The sequence below is a fragment of the Mustela lutreola genome, chromosome X (assembly GCF_030435805.1).
Source record: "Mustela lutreola isolate mMusLut2 chromosome X, mMusLut2.pri, whole genome shotgun sequence".
NCBI classification, from domain to species: domain Eukaryota; kingdom Metazoa; phylum Chordata; class Mammalia; order Carnivora; family Mustelidae; genus Mustela; species Mustela lutreola.
The window spans coordinates 42679660-42692205 of record NC_081308.1 but is presented as its reverse complement, the minus strand read 5'-3'; the positions used below and the strand labels follow the sequence as shown (position 1 = coordinate 42692205).

Below are 12546 nucleotides of genomic sequence, written 5' to 3'. Positions count from 1 at the left end.
TTGTTTTCTTTCATTTTGGATGGTTCATAGCTCATGTATAGACATAACATTGAGTTTTCTAATATTGATCTTATATCCTGCAACCTTGCCGGTCTCATCTATTAACTCTAATGTTTTTGTTGTAGATTCCTTAAGATTATCCATGTAGGGGCGCCTGGGTGGCTCAGTGGGTTAAGCCTCTGCCTTCGGCTCAGGTCATGATCTCAGGGTCCTGGGATGGAGCCCCGCATTGGGCTCTCTGCTCAGCGGGGAGCCTGCTTCCTTTCCTTTCTCTCTCTCTGCTTGCCTCTCTGCCTACTTGTGATCTCTGTCAAATAAATGAAATCTTTAAAAAAAAAAAAAGATTATCCATGTATAAGGTCACATCATTTGCAAATGAAATGATTTCATTTCTGCCTTTCCACTGTGGATGCTTTTTTCTTCTTGCCCAAGTGCCCTGGCTAGAATGTCAAATAAAAGCGAGAGGAAACATCCCTATCTTTTTTTTTTTTTTTTAAGTAAGCTCTACACCTAATATGGGGCTTGAACTCACCACCCCAAGATCAAGAGTCATATGCTATACTGACTGAAACAGCCAAGTGCCCCTGGAACATCCTTGTCTTGATCTTGATCCACTGTTAAGTATGATGTTAGCTATGGGCTTTTGTCCTTCTTCAGGTTGAAGGTGTTCTTTTCTATTCCTAGTTTGTTGATGATATGTTACTTCTCAGCTTAAAACAACACACAACAGGAGCGCCTGGGTGGCTCAGTGGGTTAAAGCCTCTGCCTTCAGCTCGGGTCATTATCCCAGGGTCCTGGCCCCGCATTGGGCTCTCTGCTCAGCGGGGAGTCTGCTTCCTCTCTCTCTGCCTTCCTCTGCCTACTTGTGATCTCTGTCTGTCTAATAAATAGATAAAATCTTAACACACACACACACACACACACACACAACAACAACAACATTAACTCACAGTTTCTGTGGGTCAGAGGTCAGGACGTGGCTTAACTGGGATCTCTGCTTCAGGCTTAATGAAGCTGAAATGAAGGTGCTGACAAGGGCTACAGTTTCATATGAGGCCTGACTGGAGAAGGATCCAAGTTCACTCTGGCTATTGGCAGAATTCAGTTCCTTGGGGCGCCTGGGTGGCTCAGTCATTAGGCATCTGCCTTTGGCTCTGGCCATGACCCTGGGGTCCTTGGATGGAGCCCTGCATTGGGCTCCCTGCTCAGCGGGGAACCTGCCTGCTTCTCCCTCTTCCACTCCCCCTGCTTGTGTTCCTTCTCTCGCTGTGTCTCTCTCTGCCAAATAAATAAATAAAATCTTTTGTAAAAAAAAGAATTCAGTTCCTTGCAGGTGAAGGACTGGGGGCTTTGATTTCTTGCTGGCTGTCTGCTGGGACCACCTTCGGTTCCTAGAGGCTACCTCTCTTTCACTCCACCTGAGGCTAGGGTAACCTAGAGCTTTATTATTGTATATTTACATTATATATTACACCCCCAGCTTGGCCTGGGGTCCAGCCACCAGTCTGTGCCCAGTTTAAATGCCCCCCCCCCCACTGGGGGAAAAATGGCCATAACACTTCCAGCAAGAACCTTGTAGGGCCAAAAACTCCCCTCCCAACTGGTAGGAGAAGTCCCTTAGATGATTGAGAACAACCTCAGTCAGAGACCACCCTGCTGTGATAAAAAGAAAAGACATCTCTAACCTGGCGCAGTTGCGACCTCGGGGCATGCCCACTCTCCACTCTTGAGTGAGCATTGTCCTTAATAAACTGCTTCGTGTTTGCTAACTTCCTCCTTCTGGCTGCCTTTGACTGTGGATCCTCATGTAAATCTTTCATGGGGACTCCAAGAACCAACACCTCCATTCACCCAACACAGACTCTCCCGCCCATAACAGTTCCAACCTTCTTTCTTTCTTTTTTTTTTTTTTTTCTAAGATTTTGTTTATTTGACAGAGAGAGAGAGAGAGCACAAGCAGGGGGAGCAGGAGGCAGAGGGAAAGGGAGAAGTGGGCTCCCTGAGGAGCAGGGAGCCTGATGCGGGGCTCGATCCCAAGATCCTTGGATGATGACCTGAGCCAAAGGCAGATGCTTAACCGTCTGAGTCACCCAGGCGCCCCACCAACCTCATTTCTGATGTAATTATGTACATGTTATTACATATATCTGGTCACCTTTGGTCATGCATACTTTCAAAAGGGAGGGGATTACACAAGATTGTGGACACCAGGAGACAAGCATCATGGGAGCCACCTTAAACATGTGTTCGTCACCCCATCACTGGGAACATCATCTTCAGGACCATAAAGGGATATGTATAATGATTTTCCTTGTAAAGTTGTTTGTAATACAGAAGAGATGGAGACAGAATCAATGGATTAGATATACTCATAGCAGCATCAAGGTGTCTTTCTTCACTTTGAATTTGTGCCATGTTACCATACTTTGTTTTTTATTTTTTTTTATTTTTTTTTAAAGATTTTCTTTCTTTATTTGACAGACAGAGGTCACAAGTAGGCAGAGAGGCAGGCAGAGAGAGAGGAAGGGAAGCAGACTCCCTGCTGATCAGAGAGCCAGATGTGGGGCTCGATCCCAGGACGCTGGGATCATGACCTGGGCTGAAGGCAGAGGCTTTAACCCACTGAGCCACCCAGGTGCCCCTGTTTTTTATTTTTTAAAGATTTATTTATTTATTTGAGAGAGAGTGAACGTGAGAGAGGGAAAGAGAGAGTGAGCACAGAGGGAGAGGGAGAAGAAGACTCACTGTTGAGCAGAGAGCCCAATCTGGGGCTCGATTCCAGGACCCTGAGATCATGACCTGAGCCGAAGGCAGATGCTTAACTGAGCCACCCAGGCGCCCGCATAGTTTGTTTTGATGCCTAAATGAAAATATCTTTATGTTGATCTGATTTTAATAGTGATGCATATTCATTACATTTTTTTTCAGACAACAGAGAGAAGGGTAAAGGAGAGAGTGACAAACCATTATCTATCTCCCCACCCAGAAATAGCCACTAACATTCCCTCCCCAACATTTTTTGCCCAATGTCTACTCAAATTTTACCAAAGTTTTGTTTCCTTGGATGTATCATTTTAAGTGGCTTGAGACCCTTTTCTGGAACAATGTATGGGTAAAATCTATTTATCTATGTATCGATCCTCACCCATAGCAGCGAGGAACTGTTTATCCAGTGAACAAAGTCATATGTCTCCTCCCCAGGGAGGGAGAGGTCGGGGACCAGATCCCCATTCCACTCCACTGAGTCAATTTTGCCTGCCTGTCTGCTAAGGGACAGCAAGGTCTGTTGCCCCGGTAACCGCCCTCCGACTGCCATGGCAACCGCCATCGAAGGCTCCAGTTTACCACCTTGCCCCTTGGGCATCTCCATGACGACAAGCAGGATGGAGGGGTTGCTGGAGCTCCCGGGCTGCGCCTGCGTAGAGTGGCCGGAGACGGAGGAGGGGTGGGGTGAGGGGAGTGGGGGGGTTGGGCAGGGGGAGGACCGGGTTCCCCCGCGCGCGCAGCCGCAAAGCACCGCAGCCTTGCCGGCTCGCCCCAGCGCTGCGCATTTGCCAGCCAGTCCGCCCGTCCGGAGCCCGGCTCGCTGGGGCAGCATGGCGTGGTCGCCGCTGCTCGGCGGGCCGCGGGCCGGGGGCGTCGGCCTTTTGGTGCTGCTGCTGTTGGCCTTACTACGGCCGCCCCTCGCGTTCTGCGCGCGGCCGGTAAAGGTGCGACACCAGTCGGGCACCGGGTGGGGGTGGGCGGGAGGAGGCTGTGGGCGAGCGAGGGTCTGTGCTCGGCTGCTGGCCCCTCGTCCTCGCGGGCCCCCGCCTGCTCCCGGACGTGCGGGGAGATCGGCCAGAGGGGGGTCCGGGGGCCTCCGCCCGTCCGCGCCCAGGCCACGCAAGACTCCGCCTGCGGGTGTGCGGTTCTCCGCTGGCAGCCACGCCCTGCCCACCCTTGGCACCTGGCGCAGGCCGGGCCTCGCTCCGCTGGTCGCTTGTGGTGCTGTCCATGGGACGAGCGAGCGTGAAGGAAGGGGGTGTCCGCATAGGTCACTGTGTGTGGGATGCGCTGACTGGGGCGTGAGAATGTGCTGTCTCTGTAAGTGCGTATCCTTTGATGTCAGCGCTTCCGAGCGTCCCTGCAGGGGCGCAGTTGTGGGTCTGGGTGTGCAGTGAGGGTGATGCTGGGGGTCTTCCTGCGTTTGACTTGTCTCAGGGACACTGTTTGTAAATCCTATGGGGATGGCTAACCTATGGGCGTGTGTGTGTGTGTGTGTGTGTGTGTGTGTGTGATTTCCTTCTTTAGATGGGAGTGGTCTTTGCCGCCCCATGTGCACATCCCATTCTGGTTCTGTTGGACCAAGCGACTAGGATTTTGTATGGCTGTTCAGGAGGCTGTTTCTCCCTGTCCCTTTATGGAGCTGTGTCATTGTGGGGAGAGGAGCCATGATGTCTCTGGGCTGCATTGTGTCTTTAAGGGTGATGTGTGTCCTTGCATCTGGGTAGCTTGGCCATTGTGACCACATGGACAGCAGCGTCTGTGAATGTGTGCAGTTCCTCGTGTGTGGCTGTGGCAATGTCAGGTTGCGCGTGTGACATCTTAAGGCTTGTTAGCCCATGGGAGTGTGAACCCATGGGAAGCTGTGATTGCTGGTGAGTGTGTGATTCTCCAGGGGCTGAGGGGTGATGGGTGCCTAGGGCACTTGGAGCACATCCTCCTTCAACTCATCAAGGGTGGGGGACTTAAAAAATTATTAAATATTTTACATATGACATAATATGGTTAACATACATGTATGATGTAAGGAATAATGATAAAATAACCCCTGTGTGTACCCACCACTCAGGTTAAGAAATTGAGCATGACCGATAGTTAGAAGCCCCTGGGAGCCAGCCCCCTGTGCACAACAACCCACTTGCTCCCTAATCGTTATCCTGTATTTTCTGTTCATTGATTCCTTACTTTTGTTTGTAGCTTATCACATATGTGTGTAGGTCTAAACAATATGTTGTTTAGCCTTTCTTCATAGAAATGGAATCATACCAGGCATCAGGCTCCTTTTAGTCACTAGGGGTCACTAGGAAGTCATCGGGGCATCTGGTAGTCTCAGCCTGCAGTGGAATTCCTTGTTTTTTTGTGTGTGTTTTTTTGCTGTTTGGCTTTTTTTGTTTGTTTGTTTTCTTTTTGGCTCTGCATCGCCTGTGAGATGCATCCACCATGCACATTTGCACATTGAAGTGCATGGCCGTAATTCATTTGTTTTTATTGCTGCCTGATATTTCATTTTCTGAGGATATCATCAGTGTCTGAGTATATCATGATTCATGTGTGTTCTCAATATGTCTGTAGACATTTGGGCAGCTTCCAGGATCCCCCCTCCCCCGCTCTCTCCACTTCAGCGCTGTCACAAACAGTGCCCGATATGATTTTTCACAAACCTGGGTCCAGTAGTATATGTACAAAAGTTACCCTGGGTTGTACCACACCCAGGAGTGGGTCATAGGATTTGTGCAGCTTTTTAGACATTGCTGAACTGTTTTTCAAAGTTATTTTGGCAATTGAACTCCCATCAGCAATGTATGAGAGTTTCTGTTTTTCCCACAGCCATGTCAGCATTGGGCATCACTAGGAGGTTTGAGTTCTTTGGGATGTATGATGCTTAGTATCTCACTGGCACTTAAATTTGCATTTTCCTGATTGCTAATGAGGCTCACTGTTTTCCATGTATTTAGTTGTTACTCGATTTGTTTCCTTTTTTGTGAAATACTTGGACATCAATTTTCCCTATTTTTAAAATCTAGTTTTCATTCTTTATATAAGTAATCTCTACACCCCACGTGGGTGGGGTTCGAACTCATGACCCCGAGATCAAGAGTCGCAAGCTCTTCTGACAGAGCCAGCCAGGCACCCCTCCTTATTTTTTTAAAAATTTATTTTTATTTATTTTTTATTTATTTTACCCCTCCTTATTTTTATATTAGCTTGTTTTTCTCTTCGCTTTCAAGGCATTTTTTGGTATACTGGATACTAGTCCTTTATTGACTATCTGTGTTGCAGACCTCTTCTCCCACTCTGGTTTGACTGTTCATTCTTTTATGGTGTCTTGGGATAAAAAGAAATTCTTCATTTTAATTAGTCAGTTTATTCATCTTCTCTTTTCTTTAAAAGATTTTATTTATCTGTCAGAGAGAGAGAGAGCGCAAGCAGGGGGAGCATCAGGCAGAGGGAGAAGCAGGCTCCGCACTGAACTCGGAGCCCAATGATGCAATGTGGGACTCAATTCCAGGACCTGGGATCATGACCTGAGCCAACTGAGCCATCCAGGTGTCCCTGCTCATCTTTTCCTTTTCATTGCTCCCACGTTTGGGTTATTTGTTGTTCCTGCATGTTGATTTTTTTTTTAAAAGATTTTATTTATTTATTTGACAGAGGGAGAGACAGCAAGAGCAGGAACAAGGAACACAAGCATAGGGAGTGGGAGAGGGAAAGCAGGCTTCCCGCCGAGCGGGGAACCCAATGTGGGGCTTGGTTGACCTGAGCCCAAGGCAGATGGTTAACCATCTGAGCCACCCAGGCACCCCCCTGCATGGGTTTTTGAAAGAGCCAGTCCTGTCCCCACTGCTCGGAGTATCCCTTCTGCCATGTAGCAATTGTCAGTATCTGTGCATCTGTTCTTAAGTTCTGTTCAATCCTATTACTTCCTTCTGCTGGACTGAATCTGCTGTCTAACTGGCCCATTTAATTTTTTTTTTTTTGAAGATTTCACTTTTAAGTCCTCTCTACACCCAGTGTAGGGCTCAATCACACAACCGAGAAATCAAGAGTCACAGGCTCCACCCACTGAGCCAGCCAGGTGCCCCTTGCCTCCTTCATTTTGAATTTCACTTAAAACATATTTCTAGGGCGCCTGGGTGCTTCAGTTGGTTGGGCGACTGCCTTTGGCTCAGGTCATGATTCTGGAGTCCTGGGATTGAGTCCCCCATTGGGCTCCCAGCTCCATGGGGAGTCTGCTTTTCCCTCTGACCTTCTCCCCTCTCATATTCTCTTTCACTCTCTCTCTCAAATAGATAAGTAAAAATTAAGAAAATACATTTCTAGATGTTTCTTTTTCAAATCTTCATCGTCATTTTTGTGGGGTTTTTTGTTCCTTACTCATACTTTTGATACCGGTTTTTATTTCTTTAAGCTTTTTGAAATTCCTTAAAACTGTCTGGATTGAAAATTAATCATTGGGTAACTTATTCTACAGAAAGATTTACACACGTACCACATACCAAATAATATATGAACAAGGTTACTCATCCCAACATTATAAGAATAGCAAAAGATTGGTGGGGGGTGGGGGGGTGGAGTGCCTGGCTGGCTCAGTCAGTAGAGCGCCAGGTTCTTGATGGGGTTGTGAGTTCCAGCCCCACATAGGGTGTAGAGATTGCTTAAAAGACAAAATCTTAAAAAAAAAAAAAAGTAATAACAGAAGATTGGAAACACCATAAATGTCCATCTGTCATCCATCAGTCGAAGACTGGTTAAATAAAATGTGTGCATCCATACAAAAGGGATTCAATGCGGAGGAAAGAAATGAAAACAGAGGAAGGGGGAGAGAGATGGAGAGGGAGGGAATGAGATACGGAGGGAGGGAGGAAAGAGAAAAGGGAGAGAGAAAAGATGCACTGAAAGTACTGATCCAGACAGATTCCCAAATGCAAGGTGCAGAACAGTCTGCTACCCTTTGGGCAAAAGCAGTGAACAATAAGAACCTATAAAATGCAAATATGATTCTTACAGTTCACGAAATCAATATAGAAAAATCTATGGCTGTCATAAACACCATCACCCCTCCTATAAAGACACCTGTTCTCCAGCAGCCCTGGGGCAAATCCTGAATCACTGGGAAATCATTGAAGGGTTGGGGAACCAGCGGTCTTTGGTGGTCTTCAGTGTGACTGGACATATTTGGGAGTCTCCAGTGACCTTAGGGGTGTCTGGGTATATTTGAGGGGCCGCGGTGCCTTGGGCGGCATCTGGGGATGTTTGAGGTCCACAGGGTTCCCCTGGGTGGCGGCGGGGGTCCCTGGCCTGGCAGACGCTGACATCTCTCCCCTCCCACGTCTTCCGGCAGGACCCCCGCGGCCTGGGCGCAGCTGCGTCGCCCATGGCTGAGGCTGGCTCTCCCCGCCGCTTCCGGCGAGCAGCGCCCCGGGGCGAGGCGGCAGGGGCCGTGCAGGAGCTGGCGCGGGCGCTGGCGCACCTGCTGGAGGCCGAAAGGCAGGAGCGGGCGCGGGCCGAAGCGCAGGAGGCCGAGGATCAGCAGGCGCGAGTCCTGGCGCAGCTGCTGCGCGCCTGGAGCTCCCCCCGCACCAACGACCCCCCGCTGGGCCTGGAGGACGACCCCGACGCGCCCGCCGCGCAGCTGGCCCGCGCCCTGCTCCGCGCCCGCCTGGACCCTGCCGCCCTCGCCGCCCAGCTCGTCCCGGCCCCTGCCCCTGCCGCTGCGCTCAGACCCCGGCCCCCTGTCTACGACGACGGCCCCACCGGCCCAGAGACCGAGGACGCCGGCGACGAGACGCCTGACGTGGACCCGGAGCTGCTGAGGTACCCCGGCAAGGGGTGGGCAGGGGGCGGCACCTGCATCGCGGGGGCGGCAGGAGCGGCGGGGGCCTGCCTCACAGCGTGGCGCCGACACTTAGGCCCTGGGATCCTAGGAAGGAGGGAGAACATCCAGCCAAGGTGTAGAGTCCGAGGTGTCTGGCTGGGGAGAGTGGGGAGCGGCACTGTCGGTCCCAGGGAGGGGCGCTCCGATGCCGGGTTTCTGGGCCGGGTCCCCAGGCAGTATGGAGTTGCAGGGCCGTCTGGGTCCTAGGGCAGAGACGTTGATGCGCGGGTACACGCTCATCGCCTTCCTCTCGGTTCTTTTGTAGGTACTTGTTGGGGCGGATCCTCGCGGGAAGCCCAGATCCCGAGGCTGTGGCTGCCCCGCGCCGCCTCCGCCGTGCTGCGGACCAGGATCTGGGCCCAGAGGTGCCCCCTGAGGGCGTGCTGGGGGCCCTGCTGCGGGTGAAGCGCCTGGAGACCCCCTCATCCCAGGCGCCGGTGCGCCGCCTTCTGCCCCCCTGAGCACCGCCTGGATTCTGAGCCCCCTCGGGCCCAGGACCACCCCACCCCAACACCCCGACTGCTCCCCGTCGGTACACTGAGAGCGGCTTACCCGTCGGCCGCAGTTGCTGCCCTCAAACCCCAAGATCCCCGCCTTTGGCCCCACAATAAATGCGATTTGAAGCAGCTATGTGCTTGTCCAGAGTGGCAGTTTCTGGCTAAGGGTCGGGGTGGGGTCCGGTGGGATGAGTGGTGGTGGTCGCCCTCAGACAAAGGCAGAGGGGCCCCCTCCCCCACTCTCTGCCTCTTTTCCTGGGGGAGGCATCCAAAGAGACAATGACAGTAACCACCCAGATCCTGGGTCCCACTCCACAAGGCTCTGAGGACTTTCGGGCCTGTAGCAAGTAGCATTTTCCTGGGGCCCATCCTTTTGGGGACCAAGGGACTGCCGTGAGGCATGAGTAGTTTGGGCTGTGCTGGCTGGCCGAGGCGAGCCTTCCTGCTCTGGGGGAAAGGCTACCAGGGGAAAGAGAAGGAGTGGACTGCAGGCCAGGGGTCAGTAACCAACCCCCCCACCCCCCAGAGACTCTGCCTCTGAGAAATTTAAACCTGGGCCTCCAGGTCATGAAGAAAGCGTATTTGTCAAAGCAGGGAAATAGGACAAATGTCAAACACTCAATAAGGCTTTCCTTGATCTCCCTGTCACTCTTTATTCCCACACTCGCTTTTACACAGTCTTAGGTTATATGTACAAGGGCAGGGATTTCTAAGTGCCTTGCTGGCCTCTACATCATTTGCACCCACAAAGCAGGGCCTGGCACACAGTGGACTCCCCCCAGCATTTCTTTTTCTTTTTTTTTTTTTTTTATTTGATAGATGACAAGTAGGCAGAGAGGCAGACAGAGAGAGAGAGAGGAGGAAGCAGGATCCCTGCTGAGCAGAGAGCCTGATGTGGGGCTCGATCCCAGGACCCTGGGATCATGACCTGAGCAGAAAGCAGAGGCTTTAACCCACTGAGCCACCCAGGCGCCCCTCCCCAGCATTTCTTGAATGAAGGAATTCTCACCATTCAAGGAACAGTCTCCCCAGTTTTACTCGCACCCACGTAACACTTGGCACAGAGGCAGCTTTGAAACCTGAGAACACCATTTATTTAATTTGGCTCACAATCTCCGCTCACCAGTAACCAATATGATGCTGCACATTACCAAATGCCCATCACCAAATGAAAACCTCCCAAACAGAGGGACTCATCTATCCACAGTACACCAACAGTGTCCCACACAGCTAGGTGCTGGGGGTGGGGGAAGCGGGGTGCGGGCCACTCTTCCTGACAGAGATCTTCAGGCCACAGAACAGCCGCAGCGGCACATGGCCTTCTGGTGCCGGGCCTTATCCCCACTGGCCCCTGCCATGGCCTCCTTTGCCATGGCCTCCCGGACCTTTTGGATCTCCTGGATGAGCAGGGTAAAGGCCTCCTCTACGCCTTGCCGTGTCTTGGCTGAGGTCTCCACGAAGGGGGCCCCCCAGCTCTTCGCAAGGGCTGCCGCAGCAGCCCGAGCATCTCCAGGGCTGCTCACAAGGTCACATTTGTTGCCCACAAGGACGAGGGGCTGGGTGCGATGAGGGCCCCAGGTGGCTCGCATCTGCTGCAGCTGGGCTAGAGACGAGGGGTCATCCAGGGCGAAGACCCCCAGCACGCCATCCCCAATGGCCACGCACTGGTCACGCAGGGCCCTGTGAGTGGCCTGCCCCGCTGTGTCCAGCACGTTCAGAATGCAGCCCCCGTGGCCCAGGGCCACCTCCTTCCAGTAGGAATCCTGGATCGTGGGGTCGTGGTCTTCCACAAAGCACTGGTGGTTCAACTGGATGGTGAGCGCGCTCTTGCCCACACCGCTGGCGCCCACCACAACCGCCTTGTACTCGGGCAGCTGCTTGCCGACACTTTTGGAGGGTGCCTGAGCCTTCTGGCTCTCCTCCTGAGAGCTGAGGTTCCACGTACCCAGGCCCAGATCAAACATGTTAGGGTTTCTCGGCAGCGCCATTCCTCCGGTGGGCAGCTCAGGGAAGATACGGACAGCAGGCCCTGTGAGGGAAAGAGAAAAGACAAGGGGGAGAGGCGGGGGGGGGGGGGAGCGGGGGTTAGGCAAGACCATTGGGGGCAAGGGGTCAGCTGGTGTCATGGAATCAACATTTAATAAGTGGCTAGGTGTGTGCAAAGCACCTTCTAGTAGGCTGTATACCTTATTTATGTTGCTTAATCTCTGTCCGTCTCATTCCCTCTATGTGAAGGCACGGGTTTTAAGAGCCCCTTTATTGAGTTGTAATTTCTATACCACAGTTAATCTAGTTAAAGTTCACGATTCAATTTTTTTTTAGCATATTCACACTGTTGTGCAACCATCACTGTAATCTAAGAAAATTTTCTTCACCCGGAAAAGAAAGCTCCTGCCCATTAGCAGCCCCTCCCCCTTGGGCCTGGGCTGGTGGGGATTTGGGCCAGTTTTGATTTTGGTTTCCGATCTTATCACTGTTGATCCCCAAGCCCGGCACCGTGTGGGTCACATATTATCTGCCCAGCGACATTCCTGTCCCCAGGGAGTTTGTATTCCAAAAGGTGGAGACAATAAATGAAATAAATGGGCAAATTATGAGGTCGGTTGGTCATTAGCATTAGAATTTAGTCTTTCTTACATATTCAGCATGTGGCTATTGAGAACCCACTGTGTGGTGAGGACAAACAACTGGGGAAAATAGTTAAAATAGTCAGCAAACCCCTGCCCCCAGGAACGTGACGTGATCAGGAGGACAGACAACAATAAAGATAAATAAGTAAAATGTCCTGTAATAATAGGTGATAAACAGGCTGGAGGTGCTCGGTTCAAGTTAGGCCTCTTTATTATTATCTAATTTTCATGCATTATTTCCAGCGTCTTCCTGCACACCGGGCATTGTGATGGGTGTGGGGAAGGAAGGTGGGAGGTGTGGGGGCGGGGAAGAGGCAGCGAACAAAATAGACTGAAATCCCTGCCCTTGGGAGGATTAGATTCTGGAAGTGAGAAGGAGACAATCAACAAAATAAGCAAGTAAATTATCATGCAGGTAGGAGAGGATGGGCACACAGCAGGTGCTCAATTAGTGCTAGCTATTAATAGCAAATTACCATTAAACTTATTCAATACACATCCTGGTCTCCTTCTGTGTGGCCTCACGAAATGCATCATAATGGCTGCGAGCCCGAGGCTTTCTGTAAACCCCGGAGGAGAATAGCGGTTTTGGGGGGCAGATGGTGGGTTCAAGGAATCCGTGGGGGGTTCTGTTGAATTTGGGAGCTGGAGGTCAGGGTTGGGGGGTGGGGAACGTCCCAGATGGGGGTGCAACTGTAAGGTCCTCAGCCCAAAGAGACTCCTGGCAATAGTTATTAGATGCTCTGGCTTAGAAAGAAGGGCCATGGTGAAAAGAGGT

General features: G+C 51.5%; 2 protein-coding genes across 2 annotated transcripts; one reads left to right on the top strand and one right to left on the bottom strand.

Moving 5' to 3' along the window:
* Positions 1–3517: 3517 nt before the first annotated feature.
* On the top strand, positions 3518–9271 carry PCSK1N (proprotein convertase subtilisin/kexin type 1 inhibitor). The gene is made up of 3 exons (XM_059158371.1): positions 3518–3710; positions 8108–8580; positions 8907–9271. The coding sequence occupies exons 1-3, from the start codon at positions 3597–3599 to the stop codon at positions 9100–9102; spliced, it is 783 nt and encodes a 260-aa protein (XP_059014354.1). The 5' UTR covers positions 3518–3596; the 3' UTR covers positions 9103–9271.
* Positions 9272–10354: 1083 nt separating this feature from the next.
* On the bottom strand, positions 10355–11126 carry ERAS (ES cell expressed Ras). The gene has a single exon (XM_059158503.1). It carries the CDS (start codon positions 11124–11126, stop codon positions 10425–10427), a length of 702 nt encoding a protein of 233 aa, XP_059014486.1. The 3' UTR covers positions 10355–10424.
* Between the last annotated feature and the right edge of the window lie 1420 nt (positions 11127–12546).

Bases quoted from the DNA above. Each gene is read 5' to 3' on its own strand.
- PCSK1N (XM_059158371.1), top strand. From the start codon at position 3,597: ATGGCGTGGTCGCCGCTGCTCGGCGGGCCGCGGGCCGGGGGCGTCGGC. The intron at 3,711-8,107 runs GTGCGACACCAG...GTCTTCCGGCAG, and splicing joins TCTGCGCGCGGCCGGTAAAG to GACCCCCGCGGCCTGGGCGC. The intron at 8,581-8,906 runs GTACCCCGGCAA...GTTCTTTTGTAG, and splicing joins GTGGACCCGGAGCTGCTGAG to GTACTTGTTGGGGCGGATCC.
- ERAS (XM_059158503.1), bottom strand. From the start codon at position 11,126: ATGGCGCTGCCGAGAAACCCTAACATGTTTGATCTGGGCCTGGGTACG.